A 22523-nucleotide genomic window follows, 5' to 3' on the forward strand; every position below is an offset into this window, starting at 1 on the left:
CACTAAAGTATCTGCTCTGGTTTCTCGCTCCCATCCCACTATTTCTCCCTACGATCTGGTCCATCCTCGCTATACCACCACCTTCTTCTTCTCTTTCTATCTCTAGTTTCTCCTCATCAGCCCTGTCCTCGGGCATTTTACCTCCCTCATTAATGGCTGCTTCCCGTTCATAAGAAATGATTCCTGGATACTTCTATAACCTATATTTCCAGGTCTCCTTTTCTAGATCTTGGAACATTTCAAACACTGCAGACTGGAGGAGATAGAAAAGTGAGTGATTCAGGTTTCACGTTTCAGTCCCTCTCACTCCAGAGAAAGTGCTCTTTGTCACGCTCACAATTTTCTTATCGCTGCTAGGCACAATATACAAGTTTCCATCATACTTACTCTAAACCACCCTCTACTGCTTGACTCTGTTTTCGCTATTCGTATTTCTGGCTACAGTCTTTCCTGCTTCACTTCAGATTTCTGGCTCAATACGTCTGCCAATGAACTCCTCTCTTCATTCTTTTTTTTGGATTTCACCATCAACTCTTTGGAAATGACTCTCAGATCTTGTTCTGCTTTCCCTCATTTTCCTACTCTCTCTATGCTTAACTATCTTCTCATCATGCTCATTAATCCCTAATGACCAAGATCTTCTTTTACCCCCCACTTGCTCCATCTCCTCTATGCATACTTCAATTTACCTTCACCCTCTTTCTATTCCTTTTCTCCACTCTGTACACGATCCCAAAGTAGCTTTTGACTCTTACCTTTGCCTCCCTTACCGTATCTCACCTTCTGCCAGAACATGCAGGCATCAGCACTTATAACTGCAGCCCATGCACACTTCTTTCAAACGACTCCACTAAACTCCTCAACCACTGTATAACACACTCCCACTTCACAATCTGCAACTCACTTCTCATTTGTCTTCGTGTTTATGCCAACATATCCCACCAGTGCCCTCAGAACTCTGCTGGTTTTATTTTCAATATTTCTTGTTTAGCACACTTGCCTTGTCCACATCGCCAGCTTCCCATTTCTTCTGGCATTCTTTTCACAAATATCCTTGGGTTATCATCAGATGTATCCATGGCCTTTTTCCTGATTCTATCTTGCTCTTCCTGTCTATACCCTTTCACGCTTCCTCCACTCCTCTCCTTGTTTCTTCCTATCAACCGTGTTGCTCATTATTGGTTTCCATTTTTCCTCATACCTGCCTTCCACTTAATTTCTATTTCTCTCAACATCATTATTTCACTTACCCTCACTAGCCACTTACGGGCTCGCGGAGGGAGGGGGGATCAGGGGAGCAGTGTGCACTAATTGTTGAATGTTAAATGCGATAGTGTTAATTACACTGCGGTTTGGTTTGTATTGTTGGTTGTTTTAAAAAATTAATTAAATTCATTTAAAAAAAAAAAAAAAAAATCATTATTTCACTTACCCTTTCAATTTTCCACAAGAAACTAAAATTGCACACTTTCCCCTTACTTTTGGCATCATGGCATCTTTTTTCATAGAGTGCATGTCCTTATTCATCCCATTTTCTTCGTACATTGTTTTCATTTTTGTTAATATTTTTTGCTGAAGTCTTTTTTTCACCTGGATAGCAGCTGGGTGCCCCTACTCCCTAACTAACCGACGCGCCATGCGACAGTACGGGTGCGAAGTGCAGGGTTAAGTGTTGAGGGCAGTCAGCAGTATTGTAGCTTCATGAGACTGGATAGTGGCATGCGAAGTGCAGGGTTAAGTGTTGAGGGCAGTCAGCAGTATTGTAGCTTCATGAGACTGGATAGTGGCATTTTCCCTCCTTTCCAATTGATGTTGGTGAGAGATTTATTGGCGATTGATGTCCTTATTCACTAGCACATAACCAAATGCCAGAGGGATCTTACACATGTGTGCAGGCAAACCTACGAGCCCCATCACCAATAGGCTTGGACTTGGCCGTCCCACAAGCTAAGAGGTTGCAATTGTACTTTTGACTTTTTCAACCCCTCTCTTGGTGACTTTTCACTCCTACTGCCTCTTGTCGAAAGTCTGTTTCGGAATATCCTAAATACAACTTACAAAGCAATTCTACCACACAGGCTCCTCCTGACCCTCATTCCCCACTACCAGCCCCAGAAATCAGCTCTCCCCATAAATGAAAAAATGTGCGTCACCTTGGAGGAATTAGAGGCCCATATTAAGGAAAGGGATATAAAAAAAAAAATTGGAAACGCATCTCCCATGACATCTCCCGCTATTCAAGTTAATAAATCCTCTGCTGATAAACAATCGATTTTATTAGATGCTTAATTTCTCTGGGTGTGTAATAAATGATGTGGGGATAGTGTCCTTACACAACATGGCGATGTACACAAGGAACTTTCCCACGACCTATGCAGGGCAGATTGCCCTAAAAATGAGATAACTGGAACTTTGAATCCTCAGACTTAGTTCAGGATTCCTTCTGGCAGTAGGAAATTGGTTCTTGGCTCGGCTAACATTTTGCCTCTGTACACCTAACTATTACAGCTCTATCTTTAGTCTTTCAGTCTATTGTAAGGGTTTATGAGAACATTGGGGAAGCTATACAATTCAACACCTCACTGTTAGCCAAATTTCCAAAAGCAATCAGGGACTTAATTTGGATGAATATAATATTCTTTCCAACAGATCCATTGAGCATTTGAAAAACCCTATGTAGATATCGCAAAAGAAACCGGTCTACGCCAAGTCTAGAGTAAGCGACTTAGTCTCACTCCAGATATTTTAAAATCAGTTGACTACCACGAACCTCATGATATTGTTTGCATTATTGACCACTCTACAGAGGGTCAAAATAAAACAAGCTCCACAAGCCATTGGCAAATGAAAAGCTAAGAAGAAATGCCTCAAGAAGAAAACTAAAAATCAAACAAGGGTTTACCTGATTAGAAAACGCTCAACAAGAATGTTTCTAAGATGGCATTCACTGCACTAGCTGGATCCTGAACCAGCGAGTAAGGAGGGTGATAAAAAGAGAAACTTGAAGACTAAAAGCCAACAAAGAATTTGTTGAGGCAACAAAAAAACTAGAACAAACTGCAAAAACAAGATCAACGTTTTTAGTTTCTCACAGCCAAGCTCTGGAGTGCCATGAGACACCTTCAATATTAGACAAGTCCTGAACAGAACTAACTCAACTTGTGGAGAACAATCCCTGTGAACAGGAGACGTGTCAATCAGCTTCAACAGGAAATGTACATCTACCTCTTCTACCCGAAGAGGGTCAAATTTGCTCCAAGTGCCAGAAATTCGGGACACTCTCTGTAAAGAGGAGTTCAATGGAAGGTGGTACAAAAGAAAAGGGGTTCAAGGTCATTTTACAAGATAATGAACTTTTCCCATTAAGTCATTCCCAGCAACTACATATTCATTAATTCATCCAGTCTCTATGGTTGATTAATTCCACTGATATAGATTGGGTTGAGTTTCAAAATGAAAGAGGGGAAAACGTTTCTGTTCACTTTTATTCCCATATTGTTGCTTGTACAGTATTAGATCAGATTGATTGTTTTAGATCAATGAGATACAATCTATACAATAGTCCGGAACAAACTATTTGTCAGAATAACATCCAAGAAATAAGGGCGCAGAGACCCCCTGCAAAACCTCTTTTCCCCCCTAACAATTACATTCAATCGGGGTAGCAATGGGGGTAGAACAGTGTTGGGGGTAAGGGCCAGGGCAATGGAGGGCACGAAGAAGGTGATTGGTCATTGTTAATAGGCAACAGAAATAACACTAACAACAAAATGCACCTTTAGCACCAAGTGCGTTTACCTATTCTCTTGGAACAGTCGTGGTTATTCTAACTTTTAAAAACCAAAAATGATTCCCTGCGCTTCACGGACTACGGTATCATTATGCTCCAGGAGACATGGTTGACCGCTCCATTATTCATAGAAGACATTACAGTTTTCTAAAAAGATGTCATAAAACGGGTTAGTGGGAGATCCAGTGAGAGTGTCGCGATTGCAGTTGATGCTAATCTTGGGTTATTAGGAAGAACCAATGATACCTCCTGTGATGGTATCCTTGCTCTATGGAAGACTGCTTTTAATGAAGAGGTTGAAACAGAATTATTAATTGTTAACTTCTATCGGAACCCAGCGACTAACAATGAGGGACTTTAACGAGTTGTGTAATATCCTCATTAGTTGGCTGGTGATGATGGTCATAAAAACACATAATTATGGATGGAGATTTGAATTGTTATTGAAAGCCTAAATGTTCTCCTTTCTATAATGGAACTGACAACAGTCTCAGCGGGTATACATTGAATATTATCAAGAGAGGTTATCTTTGGATGGACTTTAAGGGGAATTGGGGTCTTGAAATTATATTACCAGAACATGAAGATTAACAATATAATTTCTTATCATGGAGGAGGGTGCCGTACAGCTCTTTGATTGCTCATGTATTTATTTTAATCATAGGCCTTGTTAGAGAAGATTTTCCATTAAGAATAGTCTTCAACAAATATAGGGATACTGCATCTTTATGCTGTAGATTAGAGATGTCCAGCTTTAAAACCCAAAGGCGGAACTTGTTGGTGTTTGTGAGAGCCGGTAGAAGTTTGAGGGGCCTTAAATGGAATTTCACAGCACTCAAGAAATGTACTCGTTTATTGTCCAATGTATGGAAAAGGAATATATTCTTTGGATAATTTGTTTAGTACAAATCAGATTAATTTATCAGCGACGAGTGTATCAAACACATAACGGGCAAAGGACTATGTTACAGCAAAGGACCTGCTAAACACGGACACAATGTGAAGCTAGTAAAGGACAAAATGGATAAAAAGCAGAAAGATATGTAAAGGGGGGGCGCTGTTGCGCCGAAGCATGATGGCCGCCTAAATGCAGTGCTCCGGACTGGGAGAGGGCATAAACCCTGCAAAAGACCCTCCAAATACGGCTAATCCGCCCTGTGGGGGAGGGGCGTCCGAGCCACTCTGAGCACGCCGAACCGCTGTAGCTGGCAGGCTCACCCTGCGCTCCCTGCCGCCATATTCCTGCGGAATACCTGGGGCTCCACACACCCTGCCCTGACCTACTACCACCTCCTCCCACCGACTCAGAGGACACCTGGAGATGCCGGATTCCCCCGCTGCCTAGCCTCACGCTGTGAGGGACGGGGGCATTGCTGTGGGCCCCGCGCCTGCACACCGCTGCCTGTCTTCCCCCCGCCGACCCCTCCCCAAGGAACACGGAACACATACCACGACAAGGTAGGAGAAGCGGAGGGTTGGAGTGACCGGCTCCTGTGTTCCTGAGCTGCCGGCCCCCGCCACAGCAGGCGCGCCTCGCGGCCCGCCATCCTTTCTAACTGCAGCGGTTGGGACACCTTGGCCCGATCTGGTTGGCGCGGGCTGGCGCTGGGGCCCCTTACCACAGGGACATTCTCTGATATCGTTCTCCCCCCGTGGCCTTTAGGGACACAACTGCGTCTTAGCCTGCTCCGCGCTACACTGCTGCCTCTGGTGCCTGCTGGCCACTCCCCCATGACTCCTGAGCTTGCTGTGAGCTCACTAGACCGGTGTGGGGCAGCACGCCTATGGACACCCTTACTGTACACCTGCATCACCGGGGGCAGCGAACTTTTGGCCTCCCTGTATCTCGCCACCTAGAATCAACGCGACTGGGCTCATATGAGGGACCCCACCAGTCACCAAGGCCAATTGCAATAGCTGCAGATACAAGATCCTAGGGGTCCCCACGGCCACACGGGGCTGGTATTAAATCCACTGGATCAACCCTGCAGTCCTCTGGCTGCACTGCACTATTTGAACAATCCACGCGATCCCGGCTGGAGGCGGCATCTTACCCTATCCATCTGAACCTACCCTGCTCATAACTAACCACAGTGGTCGCATTGTCTACACTTGGCGTCTCACTGGACCAAGCCTCAAGGGGCCCCACTAGCATCACGCCGAGCGTGGATTGTTTCCCCTTGTGCCATCCTCGCCTACACTGATCCCGTGAGGCATCGGACCCGAAGCACCAAAACAACGAAACACCCCACGGACGCGGGGGGCATGCCAAGGCCTTTGGTGCGCCGGGGGTAGTTACACAGGTGCTGTGCCCAACTGAACCTCACCACCATCCTCCTGGCAGCCCCTACTTGGGCAATCGTCTACTTAGGTACTTGATACCTTGGATCGCTGACGCTCTTTGAGGTTCCTGGAGCCCCGATTTCACCGTCACCATGACAAAAGGAGCTGGGGCTGGAAAGAAGTAAAGCTTGCTAAACATGTTTGCCAAGACACCGTCAAGGCCGCCGACCGAGCTCCCGGAGGAAACACCTACCGTCTCGACATCCTTAACCCCTGATGACTCACAGAAGATGCTGGAGTACATGCGCGAAGGACTCACCACGCTGCATACTAAATTAGACAACATGAATGGCACCATCTCTTCTATAAAAGCACATATCGAAAGAACAGACAGCCGGGTCGGTACTGCTGAGGATGACCTGGGTTCCCTTTGTGCCGCAGTTTCCTCACTCACCAGCCAAGTGTCGGCAGTGGAGAAGAAGAACGACAACCTCGAATCCCGCTCTAGACGGAATAACCTGCGCATTGTTGGCGTGCCCGAGGACAACATCAAGGAGCCCCTGGAGGAATACGTGGAACGCATCCTTTTAACACTCCTGGATACACTGAAGCTCTCCGCACAATTTGCTGTCGAAAGGGCATATCGCTCCCTGACTGCAAAACCCAGACCGGTGGCACGTCCTCGTCCCTTTATAGCCAGAATCTTACATTTCTGGGACCAGGATGACCTCCTGCGTGCAGCCAGGGCCAAGAGGGAGTTACTCCTTGAATCGGCGAGGATCCATCTCTACCCTGATTTTTCTGTTGCTGTGCAACAAGAGCGCAAAACCTTTCTGGCGGTGAAAAAGAGACTTCGAGACTTAGGAGTTAAATACTCCATGCTCTTCCCTGCAAAGTTAAGGATCCAACATTCCAACCAAACATTCTTCTTTACTATTCCAGAAGAAATGTATTGACAAACACTTTCCTGGCTGATCCCTTCATCGTTACTACAAGGGCTACGCTCATGGGTGTCATTGATCGAGCCAATGCCATATATGTGTCCGTCGTTGGCGAGGCTTCCTATGATGGTCACGCTTCAAGGGAAATGCATTAATCGATAGTTTTGTTCTTGTTGCTCCATCGATCCTCCTCAATGTGGCCCTTTATCTGCCACACAGACTCATTGTGTTTAGAGACGTTTGATATCCTGATGAGGTCCCAGTCTGGTAACTATCCTTTGTCTGCCTCCAGGCCTCCGGTAGCTAGATACCGCGATCCTGAGTTCACCCACAGCCACTCTGGGCCTGCATCATGCTCTCGTGTTGGTGCTCCAGGGACCATGGTTACTTGCCTTGTCTCCAGCTGCCCTCTCTCTCTTTAACCATGGCCCCCCCGCACCCTCGTGCCTACACTGTACACTTTGGTTAACGCTGCTGTATTGTATAATCTCCTCACTCTCCCCAGTCCGGTGCGCCATCGCCAGTCTAACTAACAGGCCCCCAGGCGAAGATGCCTAAAAGTTTGTTGTTGTCATGGTTCTGTTTGGGTTTCGTCCCTCTTATTGGGGGAGGGATGTGGGTGTGGGGGCATGGGGTGTTATGGTTAAAAAAGTCTTGACAACCACCGGAGGTGCTGCATGCGCTACAGTAGTACATCACAAACACATAGATAGGGATCCACTTGCATCCACATCGAATGACTCCCTTTTTCCTGGTAACCCATGTACAGAAACCCAATCAATACCCCAACACGTATGGCAAATAATGACCTGACCTTTATGAGCTGGAACTTCCGTGGGTTGGGTAACCACAGGAAGATGCGGCAGATACAGCTACATGCTGAACGCCACGGTGTTAATATTCTATGCTTACAAGAAACTCATGCTCGCTCTGAACAATGTGAACACTTCGCTAAACAGTGGGGTCCCCAGGGGTATTACACTAATTATTCCACTCAAAGCCGCAGCACTCTTACCCTAATACACATGAGCCTGAAGTTCACGTGTAACCACTCGCGTATTGACCTCATTGGTAGATATGTATTAACCATCGGCACACTGCAACACCAGGAGGTAGCTATCCTGAACATATATGGTCCGAATGCCGACGATCCCGACTTCTACCTACACCTAGCCTCTGTCCTGGAGAGCTATCCTCTGATTCCGATCATATGGGAAGGCGATTTTAACACGATACTAGAGGTCACCCTAGACAGGTCGGGCTCGAGACCTCGCCAACTCTCTAGAGCAGCCTATACCATTCTTACAACGCTCCCTCGACTAGCACTAGTAGATTCCTGGTGGGTAATGAACCCTGATTCCTGCACGTACTAATTTTATTCCTCAGTTCACGATTCTCACTCTAGAATAGACAGATGGCTCATAACCGACTTGTTGGTCAGGTCCCTGTCCCACCAGGCCATCCTCCCCAGGACATTATCAGACCATTCACTGGTGCTCATCTCCTTGAACTGGGGTCCAGACGCCGATAAAACGAGAGGATGAGACCCCATGCGCTTCTTGATCAGGTCTTTGTTACCGAACTTGAATCCTCCATTGAAGAATTCTTTGTGATCAATACAGACTATGTGACAACGCAAGCCATCCTCTGGGAATCCTTTAAAGTATATACGAGAGGAATCGCCATTTCCAAGGGATGTGGCATTCTAATGGGAATCCGAGCAGACATTGCTGTTAGTGAATCAACCCTGGCCAACCTCGAGACCCAATATGCTCAGGATCACTCCCCCAACTACTCTAGCAGCACTGGGCTTGGAACTGGATAGGTTCCGCAGCCTTGCAGAATGTGAGGTTAAATTCCTGGACTCCACCCCAGTCGGCAAGGAAATATGGTGAGGGAGAGCGACTGGGCCATATGCTGGCTAGGCTGCTGCGTCGTGAATTCGGAGCCCCCAATATTGTGGCTATAGTGAGGCCCGACGGCTCACTGGCCACTTCCCCATAGGATATCAACTCTGAATTTCTATTGTTTTACACCTCCCTGTACTCAGAGGTTGACGGTCCTCATATATCAGAAATTGACTCCTATTTGGATGATCTTCCCCTCTCAGTCCTGTCCGCTGATGCCGGCATCTCCTTGGAGAGGCCTATCACCACCGAGGAACTCACTGAGGCCATTGAGTCGTTGGCATCTGGTAAGGCCCCTGGCCCGGATGGACTCCCCATGGAATTTTATAAGCAGTACAAGTCAGACCTGGTCCCACACTTACTGGCCCTATGGGAGGAATCGTGCGAAAAGGGTATACTTACCCCAACCCTCCGGGAGGCGTTGATAACAGTCCTCCTCAAACCTGACAAGCCCCCTACCCAGTGCGGCTCATACCAACCCCTCTCGGTGATTAACAGCAATGTTAAAATATACGCTAAACTTCTGGGCAAACGCTTAGCCCCATACATGCCCCACATCATTCACCCTGACCAGGCAGGATTTGTCCCGGGAAGGTCCACATCCCTGAATTTAAGAAGGCTCTTCAATGCGATCAGCAGGGTCAATCCGACCACAGAGGCGGTAGCAGCCACTCTGGACATGCAGAAGGCCTTTGACTCGGTCTCGTGGAAATCCCTCTGGCGAGTTAGAGAAATGTAAGTTTGGCCCTAACTTCCGAACCTGGGTTAAGCTACTCTACACCGCCCCCTCGGCTAGAGTTTGCAGAGAGGCTAGGTGCTCCATCCCCTTCCAGGTATCCAGAGGGACACGACAGGGATGCCCTTTCTCCCCGCCAATCTTCGCCATAGCCATTGAACCCTTCGCCGACATGATTCGCCAGTCACACTCTCATAGGGGACTGCGCACAGCGGGCCAATCCGATATAGTCTCCCTGTATGCTGATGACGCTCTCCTGTACATCCGCTCCCCGGAAACCAACCTCGCCCCTATCCTGGCGGATGTTGCCCGATTTGGAGACATATCTGGGCTGAAAGGAAACTGCTCCAAATCTATATTATTCCCACTTACTGACTCCACACAACCCCCTTTGGATTTATGGTCTCAATCTAGCATCACTTACCTGGGGGTGGTAGTCTCCCGGCACACGGCGAAACTGCGCGAGTACAATTACCAGAATTACCTGACGAACCTGGCCACAAAAACTTCCAGCTGGACTAGACTCCCCATTTCACTGGCAGGTAGGATTGGAATACTTAAAATGGTAGTATTACCTCAACTTCTTTATCGTTTTACCAACCTGCCTATATGGCCAGGGGACGCATTCTTCAAATCACTATGTCACATAAGTAACACCTTACTTTGGCATTCAGGTGCAGTCCGCCTCAAACTGTCTACGCTGACCACCCCCAAGAATTGGGCGGGTTTAACGCCCCAGATTTCACAAGATACTGGGTGGTAGCCCAATCTCAATTTCCCTCTCACTGGTTTAACACCACTGACCCCCCCCCCGCATGTTCGGTTGGAGAAACTAACGGTTTCTGACCGGGTGATTGGCTCCCTTATCCTTAAACCTATACCCCCTGAGCCCGACTCCGCAGACCCTGTGGCTAGCACATCCTTAGCATTGGCCAAACTCTTGGCAATGGTCAACACACCTCACCCATTCCACGGGGACCTGCCACTATGGAACTTCTTCCCTGATGTCCCACCTATCCCACAATCTATCGTATCCCGCTGGGCTGATGCTGGCCTTCTGACACTCTGTGATACCTATGAACAGGGCAATTTCATCGAGTGGTCTTTCCCTCAAGTGTCGGCCCTCAGCGTGGCTACAATACTCCTCGCTCCAGAGGAATCTCAAATCCAGATACCCTGATTTCCCCGCGCTATTGCCTGACGAACCCATAGTTGCGGACCTCTGTTCCTTTTCCTTAACTCAAATGAAAGGAGTCAAGGCTCTATTCCTTATTGCAGGCCAGAGCAGCCCCCGCCTTTACCAAGTTGAAACGCAGCTGGGTGGAGGATCTTGAGGTCGAGATCACCGTCGAGATATGGTCCCGAATGTGTGCTCGCACCCACGACGTGTCCTATAACCCTAAATTCAAGTTAATACAATTTAAGATGCTGCATAGATATCATCATACACCAAAGAGACTACATAGTATGTTCTGTGACTTTCCTCCCAATTGCCCCAGGTGTGGTACTGATCAAGCATCTTACATCCATATGCTTTGGCACTGCCCTCACCTGACCCAATTCTGGACTGACATCTGCTCCACGTTATCGGACATACTGGAGCACACTACTGTCTCCACCCCACTACATTGTCTCTTCCATGACCTCGCCCAACTGGGGCGCGACTAAGAAACTGGTGGGTCCATCTAGGTTGCTGGCAGTCCGCTGCCTATTGATGTGTTGGCTCCGCCCTAAGGCACCTTCCTACACACAGTGGCTCAGGACAATTACGTGGGCACACAACACGGAAGAGACCTGGAGCGCAATGCAACACCCACATTCAAGGCCAAGAGACATCTGGGGAAAGTTCTGGGATTACATGTCCGCCATGACTTCGCCTTCAAACTCTGTTCTACCCTCCCCGGGCTGTTCCCCATAATATGGTCGCTCTGTGAACTGTGTCTCCTTTGATTTAAATGCCAATACTTTGTCTGCTACCTGATCCCCCCGTCCTGCCACAGATAATTCATGGTATACTGTTGAATATGTATGTTAACTGGTTTTCGCTGCTGACGCCGTGTGGCTCCCTCTGTTTTTTTTTTTTTTTCGTGTGTTGTCAAGTCAAATAAATAAAAAAAAAAAAAAAAGTAAGATATGTAAAGTTTGTCAATATTACTGTAACCGGGTAAAGAAAATCACAAATATTTAATATCAGTGACGGACAGCCAAAGGGTTATGTACCATTTGCAAGGGAATAACAGTGCTACATTTTGGTAGCTTCTAAATGGATCTGATCGATTGTGTAACTCGATAATAAGCAATTGCATAGACAAAACCATGCGATTGCCCCTTTCGTAGAAATGCATGCCCTTCCTTGCTTGAAGGAACAGAACCAACCTATCATTAGAGAGAGGTTAACTAAATTGGATGGTTGGTTTTCAAAAGAGGATATCGTGTATACTATCAGGAAATCTAAAAATGTTAGTACAGCTGGACATGACGCGCTGGCCACGATTACTATCAGGTACAATACTGAATTCTGGTTGGTTATATTGGAACACCTCTTTAGTGAGATTATTGACACTCATGTATTACCTTGCTCTTGTCAAATTTACTATCTAATTCTGCTCCTCAAAAAGGGAAATAGGGATAACGCTCTTTAACTATCGCCCAATAGAAATCCTGGATGCTTCCAGGAACATTTTTGCTATCATCATTTCGAAGGTGATCAACCTATGGGCATAGAAATATAAATTGCTATCAAATCCAAAGTAGGCTTTCGTGAAAAATTGGGTATTTCTATAAATGGCTTTATTTTAACCCATCTCCATGTCCAAAGTCACAGTACGTTCAGGAAAAATATCTACACAAATAGTATGCTCCTCTGTAATACTTTTGATAAAGTAAAGAGAGAAAGGATATGGCTCAAATTAAAGAATTGGAATGTCCTGTAAGGCCTACTAAAGTTAATCATGTTGTTTCACGAGAATTCTAAAATCCAGGTTGCACTGAATATGCAAAGTAAAACTATCTAATTGTCAATGCACAGATGTCATAAAAAAGCATTCTTTCAAAAACTACAGCTTCCAAGAACATAAATTGGACCGTTTCAGAAATTAGCCTGGAGAAGGTGCACATTTTATTTTATTTTTTCTTTTACTATTTCGAATGCTATTTCTTTAAAGAAATATAAGGACTCCCTTACAGATAAAGCCAATGCTAGATCAGCACAATTGAATAGAATTCACTCAAAACTATCTTGGTAACTCCTTAACATCTGCTATTAAACATTATTCAATGAAAATAGTTCCAACTTTGACATATGGTCTGAACATTATAAGCTATAACCTAGGGAACTTTCTTAACACCTTGGAAGGGATTTTATGAAAGAATACATAGTTACTTCCTCATAGTATACCCAATTTTATCATATGCCACGAATTGGGACTTATTTCCCTTGCATCCATTTTTATATGTAAACAAACTATGCCTATATGCAAAAAATTCTTAATCCGCCTGCCAATTCTCTGTTTGAAAATGTTAAAAGAGCAGAGGATGAAGAATTACTACATTCTCTTAGTCACCTCATACAAAGAACCACAAGAGGGCTCATTTTACTCCCAGGCGTAATTTGACATAGCCAGGTCCCTGCCGGAAACTTTCCATCATTTGCACCAAGGGGTGCAAATGTAAAGGGAAAAACGTGGTGTAGAAGCGTGTACGCCACCTTTTGCCCTTCACATTTGCACTCCACAGTGCATAGTGAGTAAGCCCTGCCTGGCATGCTGGCGTTTACGTTTACTTTTCATTTTGAACACTGCTTACCAATCATGTATGTTAAGCAGTGTTCACAAATACACATGTCAGGGAGGATTTAATTGTACAATGGATCTCTATGGGGTTCGACTGCTTTAGGTATTTGCGCCGGCATGAAAATCCATGCCGCAGCAGGTGCTGAAACATTTGTATGGTGGGAGCTGTGGAAACGCAGGTTGCGTTCCGCCCCTCCTCTCCGCCATACAAAAGCTTGAAAATGAGCCATGGGGTGAATGGAAAGCGTTAACTCCTTACTCAAGGCATTTACGCCTTCCATTCACGTTACAGCTCTCTAGAACATGAGCCCCGAGGTATTTTGAAAGGAAATACACTCAGATTCATTCAGATTCATGGCAATTGGTAAACAATCCCACCAAGGTAAAAAGTCAATTATATGGGATTGGTGGATTACTACTGAGTAATTGGGTTACTACTCTCTTAACAATGAATATTCCAATATATTTAGGTAAGGGAAAGCAGCTCCACTCCGAAGTATATATATTACTTTCCATGCACTGCAATAAGAAGAATTCACATGAAATGTAAGTTTAACTTGGTACCAACATTAGTGGTCCTAGGCCCAAGAATGGGCTTGAAGACGGCTAAAAGAACCTGTAGGCTGTGAAAGTCTGATAGCTTTTTAGAATCGATTGAGCACCTTTTAATTAACTGTCCAGCTACTAGGGACTTGAGAAATATTTACTTGTACATAACAGTTTGCAATTCTTTAATCCAAGCTTCATTGATGCCAGGGAGTCCTGTGTGGCAAAAACAGTGGGCAACTCTCTAATTTTAAACTTAACACCAATTTTACAAAAGTTATACAATTATTGACGGTCTAAAATGTCATCTAATGTTTGTAGAATCAAATTAAAACGTGATCTATTGTTTTAAGTACTGAAGTTGTATGTACTGATGTTGATGCATTTTTCTCAATTAATTTTTTTGCTGTTCTGAATACGTATTATAATTGTGGATGCATTTAGATCATGTGTGAGGTGTATGTGTTTATTAATTTTGTGAAAGGTTTAAACTTTTGTAAACCATAACACTATAAATAAAATAAAAAAATAAAGCTTTATATTTTTCTGTAAGCGCTTTGAATAAAAGGAGTTTGAAAATGTATTAAATAGATGCAAAACGTAGTATTTAGACATAATCACTTGCAGATGGTTGTCTAGGCCATTTTAATCTCACTGTTTGGCACAGATCCATAATGTAATTACATTTTCATCATTTGGAATGTTGGAGGAAGTGAGAGTTGAATGGAGGTTACAATTCCTACCTGGAAAAGAAGGTCCTTTGTGCGTATGTCATACACCAGGCAGGTACTGTGCTCATCTACCACAGCTAGCTTGTTGCGGGATGAACTCATGTCCAGGCAACGTACAGATGTTGTTTGCTTCAGTAGAGTGATCGCGAAGAGGTTGTCCACAAAGATCTTCAGGATCTGAAAACAAATGAGGAACGTTAAGCAGCATCACCCACACAAACACAGACACATGCCAGGGTGGTCTTGTAGAGCAAAAATTGGACAAAGTATGAATGGTGTGCTCTACGGTCTATGGAACTTAGTAGCATCCAGACTGCTGGCTTCACTCAGGCAGTCATTGACAGAGGAAACAGGGAACGAGAATGTATGTTTCCTGTACTTGGGAAAAGACATGTTGTCCACCTGACTGAGTATGCACTCATGCAGCATCGCCACCCTTGGAAGCCGCACATGCGACCCCACACAGTAAGAATCATTCTTCTGAGATTCTGCAAAAAGGGACAGAGGGAGGAAGCATGGAAATAAAACAGAGAAGTACACATCCTTTCCTCAACAAAGGACACATGAGAAACAGGAATCATTTAGCATGGATATGGCTGCTGTCCAGACTGTAGCCAGCCTGATTCACCTGCAAGGCTACTAACCAACACTATCTGACAAACCTAGATACATGTATTTTAGAAATGAAGTTCTGCAGCTGCTATTAGTGGCCGTTACCTGTGCAACTGACATGAGACTATTTGAATTAAGGTAATCTAATATTTTGACTAATACAATCTATTTAAGGCCGCTGCCACAAAAATATTCGACACTGTCTGAAATTAAAAATGAATGGGAGAGCTTTACACAGAATTAATAAGAGGTCCTTGCGCATTACCAGTGTTCCTGTAAAGACCGGTAGGGGGTGTCTGTACTTCCGCTCTCTATATGGTAGAGGAGAGGCACAGAGGAGCCCAGCCAAGATTCTCTATTATTGGTACGTGGTCGAGCAATCAAGGCCTAGCTTCTCAGGAGGTGATGCGGGCTGGTTCTTAAGTACAGTGTAGTCCCCGAACCCCCACAAAGGAATGTCCACTCACTATATTACTGAAAACACAGTCTTTATACAATTAACATTCAAAGGTATGTACACGATCACAATAACACACTTTGTACTTGGAAGTCAATAATGATAAATATATACATGTCTAGAGTGGTACCACTAATGTTATCAAATCTCATTAAAGTGCATCAACTGTACGGTTAAAATGTCACACAGATCAATAACGAGTAAACCAGCAATAGAGATAGGCAGGAACGTAAGATGGTTGAAACAATAGGCAGAATACTGACCCCTACCGCTAGGCACAGTTCTGTGTGGAGATCCCCCCACCTGGGCAACCTGTAAATAAAGATATATACCACAAGCCCAGTCCATATATTTTCCGATAGTCTTACTTCTTCCTATTAAGGTTTTACCCCCCCAATGTACCTGGTGGAGTAGAGTTCTCAGACGATGCACCGACCGATCCTTCTTGAGTGCCTCCCTTTCAGACGGGAGCCACGGATCGTCGAGGGGTGTCGGGGAACTTGGCGTTCGGTGTCGGGGAATCGACGGCCCTTCTTGAGTGTCCTCCTTTGAAGGCAGGAGCCACGGGTCGTCGAACGTCCGACGGTGAACAGGGTGAACTATGGCAGGGAAGTGGCCGCTTCGTTCCTAGCGGTGCTCGTCGACAACAGAGCGTTGGCGTCCTGCAAGGAAGAGGCGTGCGGGGCACCTCGATGACAATAGTTCTGGACCGCAAAGAGATGATGAAGAACTGTGGCCCAGCAAGGGCGTCGCGTCGTCGGCGTCTCGGTGGTCTTTAGGTGGTGGGAAACCCACCGGTGGATGCTCCTCGGCACGTCGACGGTCGGGCCTTCTCCAGCGGGAGACAAGCGGGGGACGATGAGAATGAGAGCGTCCGATGATCAATGGAAGTTCTTAGGCAAACGGGAGCCCAGCGGCTCTGGTCGGCGACGGCGGTCGGCGACAGTGGTGGACAACAGTCCGAGTGCTTCTCCTTGGAGTTCCGCAGCAGTCCCCGTATCCGGTCGGCAGCCTGTTAAAGGTCTGTCTACCAGGGAGCGTTGGCAAAGATCAGCTGTGCACGATGGTCCCTCGTAGCTCGGGAAGAGGGCGCCTTACCAGGTCCTCTCTGGGTCAGTCCTTGGAGGCACAGCAGCTTTCAGATAGTGAAGGAGAGCAGCAGCAATTCTTCACGTCCAGCAAGGCTTCAAGTTCAAGCGTCAGTTTATCCAGTTACTCGTTGTAGTGGACTTCAGCTTCTGAACACGATTCCTAGCAGTGAAAGGTCCCCAGATATACTGTTGATCTCCCATTCATTCCGCTGGGTCACACTCAAGCATCCAATCACAACTACGGGCATTCATGCAGGCAGGCAGCCAATCTGGCACACAAGGTATTCAGGCCATTCACTTCTCTCCAGACACTCACAACAAGTTATGTGTATTGGGACAAGTACCGAGCCATTCAACACTCCAAGCAGCATTCATACCGGTTTCGGGCAAGGTTGTCTCAGTCATTGTGTCAACCACCAGATACTAGACACCCACAACACAGAATGCATATTCGTCACACATTCTATTCACCCAGTTCCCACCCACAGGAGGTACACACAACATACATCACCGGGAAGGCTCCAGCTAGTCTGACTGGGCCTTCACAACAACACCATATATGGCACTTCCATCCAACAGCCAGTCAGGGGGAAGGGACAGAGTCAGGGCTTCCCAGGACTTTGGGAAAACAAGGTAAGGGGTAATAGAAAGCAAGAGGCCACTGGGGCCATCTTGTTTTCCATCAGGAATCAGCTGATCCCAATGGCAGGGCCGGGGTATCCCAAAATGGAGGATACGCCGCGCACCTGTCACATTCAGCATGGAGCTGCCACCAGCCCATACCCTGCTCTGTGGGCCACCCACAGGTGCCCAAAAACATACACTAGGGGCACAGGGTTGTACCCCCACCCATGGGTGCCATAAGGGTATCCCACGGGTCTGTTCACCAAACCAAACGAAAGAGCTGCATCCGCCAGGAGTCCCACATGAACTCCTGTGCGGAAAACACGACAGAACACACGATAAAAAGCAGTAAAGGACAAGGATACGAAGGCCCTGTCCCTCCGATGCATTTCCAGCATCACAGTTCCCACCTCTGCTCATCTATTTTTAGTCCTGCGCAAAAACTACGAAGCAGTGAATAATACATCTGCATACATACAACTGCAGGCAGCGGACACTTGATTTTGCAAGTTAACATTAATGGAATGTTCGACCACCTGTGTGGTACTCTAATTAAAAAAGAATTCCATCCTTAGAAGGCACACTCCTCATCAGTCTAAATAATGTCCACCCCGATTCAGGCTAGACCACAAAAGGCAAGCAAATCTGTTCTTACCACAACAACTGCAGATCATTGGAAAGTGATACTAATAGTGGTAGACAAGAAGGGCAGGCAGTAGCAGTCATTTCCCATCAGACTTAGGGATATTACAATTAAGCAAACTATGTACTATATTTATCCACATGGAACACACCAGCTGATACTTTTTGTCATGGGTAGTATAGCTCAGTGGCAATGTGCTTGTCTTGGAAGCAAGACGACGCAGAGCAAAACTGGTTGGAATCCCGGATCCACGCTTAGAAACCTCTTCGGTATTAACTGCGTTATAAATAACCAATTATAAAATATTCCCAAGGCACTGCAAAGGTGTAGGTGGAAGAGGTTTTCACGGATCCAAAAGGAAAGAATTTCAACAGCAGTTCTATCAAAATACATCTCTTAGGGGGGGCGTGGCTTGGAGCCATGGCGGTCGGAGAGGCTCTGTGAGAGCTCCCGGCTGGTGCCACGCTACCATCCACAATGGCCGGTGAATACTGAGCTTGGACATTCGTACAAGTCATGAGGTGGAGCGCAAGTGAGGCGGCGTGTTTTAAGATGCTCCCGGTCTGTCTGAGACACTCGGAACAGTAATCCTATCCGAACTGAAGCTGAGGGGAGCCGGGCGCAGGAGCAGACAAAAAATAGCAGACTCCACCCCGGCCTGAAGTCGCCGCCGGTGAAGTCGGCCAGAGCAGAGCCACAGGTGGGCACCACTCAGCTCTGCAGACCCTAGTTCATCCACCCCCTCTGAGAGTGGACCATCATCCCGGCGGGTCCGCGTGAAGGGGCTCCAGCGGACAGTGCTCCCCACTCTTGAGCGTCTCCTCCTCCCGCCTTGGCACCCAGACGGCGGTTGCGGAAGCTTTGGAGGCGCACCATATTACGGCAACCCCCCCACCCCCAAGTAGCAGAGTTGACCATCCTGCATTGCGTCACCCACAGCGCCAACTTTCCATAACACCGAAGCAAAACCTTCTCAGCACCATTCTTCCCTTTCCAGACGGAGACTCCGTCCAACAACGTAAAGTGCCTCTGTGTGACATCGTTCTTCCTCCTGTCACCTGCGCACAAAGTTCTCTCTTCTTCCCGCCCCGGCGTCCCGACGGCAGTGGCCAGACCAGAAGGGGCTAATCGCACAATCTAGCCAAGTGGAGGAGCAGCATCCCGTAGCCCGAGCAGCCGCCTAGACCAGCAGACACCAACGCTCTGTGGGGATAGTGCCAAGTCCACAACGGAGGGGGAGATGCGGGGTGGGGGGTCAGCGGCTCCCCCTGTCCCTGGCCTGGTACCCGGCCCCCCCATCATGAGGGCTCTGGACTCCCCCCTAGCTGTGGTCATCCCTCGGGTGGTCTGGGGCCACTGGAAGGTAAGGAGGCACTTGCCACAACTCTCAATCGCCCAGCAGCAGGCAGGCCTCTGCACCTCCAGCTTTCCGGGGTTCCCAGGCCATCCTGGGCTACAGCTACAGCCCTGAACACCCAAAGGAACGATACAATCATACGCAGCATGTGGGTGCCCAGGACCACACACCCCATCCCAATCCTCCACGTGTGACTTCCAGCAGCCAGACCCTGTAGCGAACCCCAAGTGAGCTAAGGGCTCAGCAAATCCACGCTCGACTGAGGCGCACCCGAGTTCCACCAAGCAAGGCTGGTTGCCAACGGAGCCCAGAGCTAAAACCCTTGGTGATTGGTGGGACCCGTGAAGACTCAAAGGATCATAAGACTGGCCCCTTTCACCATACTAATCATCAGGCAACCCCAGAAGCCTCTACCATAAACTCCGGGAGGGGACCCAACCTAGCAGAAGTAAATCGGATATGCCAGAGAGCCCCCATACTGCCAGGGCTGCACGAACTAGCCGCACCTGTTTAGGATTAATAACAAGAATCAGAGTAGGAGTCCGAAGTGAACGCCCCAGCCAGAAGTCTAGGAACCAGTGGGCGCCATAGCACTGAGGGAAATAGTGGGGCTCGGCCCCGAAGGGCAACCTATACCCTATCACCCGGCCTCTGGCAAACAGTGAACTGCAAGTGCCAATTGCACCAAGATCCCACTGATCAGTGGTGAGCCAGCATCCTGAGTGGTCCACGGGGCTCCTATACTATTTCAATGATACACTCTGCACCACACGAGCAGCAGGGAGGGCCTCAGTTGCACAATCCTTCCCCACCCCGATCCGGAGAAGGGTCGACCACGACATTATGGCCAAGACCCTCAAAGCAACCAAGCAAACAGACATGACAACATTATTAACAACGCCTACGGGGGAAAAAGCCAAAAGAAGCAAACGCAACGAGTGCGGGACAACAAGTAACCAGCTTGAGAACCCGTCAGTCATGGTGACCCAATCTGTCACAAAATCAGACTTCCAAGACCTCCTATCGGCTCTCACCAAGGAATTTCACAATGGAACTGAAGAGGTGAAGAGCAAGATCACAATGCTTGACAAGCGAGTGGGGGCAGTTGAAGCACGAACGGAAGAAACAGAGACCAGACTGTACGAACAGAACTTTGAGATCGGAGAGGGGGAAGATAGGATCAGCGCCCTGGAAGCTAGGTGTGAGGCATTAGAAGCCAAACAAGAGGATGCAGAAAATCGATCCAGTCGCAACAACACCCGCCTGCGGGGAATCCCAATGTCGGTCTCCGATAAGGACCTCGGAGCCTACGTAAATGACCTATTCCGATTTATTATAACTCTCCCAGGCGACTCCCCACTAGAACTTGGTCACAGACCATCACCCAGACAAAGTTCCACCGCTACAGCAGACGTGCTTGTGAGAGTCCACTTCTACAGGCTTAAAGAGGAGATAATGCGTGAAGCCTGAACCACTGAGCGCATCCACTTCTGAGATGCAATAATCTCCCTCTTTCAGGACTTACACTAACTCCGGTCGCCAAAGGAACCAGCGAAACACAAGCCTCCATATCAGCAAACTCACCGACACAGCAAGAGGTCCCATGGCCTCTTACCGAATTGGCAGCATTGGCCCAGCCGGTTGCCCCATTGGTAGAATGCTGGACCGGAATACCTGTTTTCGTTCTTGTTCTTTTTCTCTTTCGGTTATTGTTTTGGGGATGTGGGAGATGGGGACAAGGGGAGAACACGGAGGGGAGATATCCAGTAAGAAACGCATCGCAAAGAAAGACAATCTTCGAGGTAAAACAATCTGAACAATAGGAACCCTTCCAACGGGGAAAAGGAGACTAAGGAACTGCAATCCACCAGGGGAAGGGCTAACTCAATAATCAACCTGAACACAAATGGCCCGGCCGAATAACAAACGCTCAGTGACCACCTGGAACGTGCAGGGCCTAAACGCCCCACGTAAGAGGAAATCCGTGGAACATAGGCTCTCCCAGCTGGCGGTGGACGTCGTCTTCCTGCAGGAAACTCAACTCCTGGCGTCAGACGAAAAGCGCATCTCCTTCCAACACTATCCAAGATGCTATTTTGACTCTGCAGGACAAAAAAAAAAAGAGGTGTAGCCATACTATTAAGCTGAGACTTGCTGCTAACACAAATCACAGTTAAAAGAGACCCAGAGGGGCGCTATATACTAGTGAAAGGCCTTCTGGTTGAGCTTCCCATCACTCTAGCAGCAATTTATTGACCGAACACCGTGCAAGCCCTCTTCCTCCGCAATTTTTTATTTATATTTTTTTGTTTTGTTGGTTAATCATATTTCAACCTTAAACATCGTTTCCTTAGTCCATTAGGAATGTCATTATTTCAACATTAGGTTCCTCTTTGTCCAGTAGGGACTAGTCCAAAAGATTATTCCCTCAGTCCCATTTTGTTACATCGTAACATTGTTACCAGCTTCATTTATTCAGAGTGGTTAACAATATCTTAAACAGCTCAACCCCCTTGGGACTGTCTCAAGGTCCCGCCTCCTCTTCCTCCTGATTCAGATGCAATGCTTCGACAAATTTTAATGCATCAAGTGTTTTGCCGATCTTTTCCACCGTTAGGAGACGTTCCCAAATTTCCTCCTCTGTGTCTTTAGTTATGTATCTTGTATAGCTACCCATATAGATTTCTCTTTTCCATTTTAAGACTGGGCATGCTAACATTACATGTCTGATCGTTTCCAGTTGCTCTTTGGATTTACAGAACCTAAAAAATGCTTTTGATTTTTCAATTTGCTTTCTTTTTCATTTTACTTCTCTGCAGTGCCAGATGTTAAGTCTGCAGCGCAGGAGTAGGTCCTGATACTGCTTAGATGGGAATTTCAGCAGATAAGGCGGTAGCATATTCAAGCCTTTTTTTTCCCAAACGATGTTGTAGCATAGATTTCTTTTCAATCTTAGATCCTGGGTTTCCTCCCAGTCCTTTTCCCGGATAGATCTTTTTGCTTTATACGGGTTG

General features: G+C 46.9%; 1 protein-coding gene across 4 annotated transcripts in view; it reads right to left on the bottom strand.

Annotated features, from left to right (window-relative positions):
* IFT122 (intraflagellar transport 122) overlaps positions 1 to 22523 on the bottom strand; it is a 1464758-nt gene that overhangs the window by 906737 nt on the left and 535498 nt on the right. For all 4 annotated transcript variants that reach the window (XM_069643447.1, XM_069643448.1, XM_069643450.1 and 1 more), the window contains exon 13: positions 14738 to 14902. In XM_069643447.1, coding sequence (XP_069499548.1) covers positions 14738 to 14902 — 165 coding nt within the window. The remainder of the gene's footprint in view (positions 1 to 14737; positions 14903 to 22523) is intronic.

Source organism: Ambystoma mexicanum, chromosome 2p (assembly GCF_040938575.1).
Source record: "Ambystoma mexicanum isolate Mex_15411 chromosome 2p, UKY_AmexF1_1, whole genome shotgun sequence".
Lineage (NCBI taxonomy): Eukaryota > Metazoa > Chordata > Amphibia > Caudata > Ambystomatidae > Ambystoma > Ambystoma mexicanum.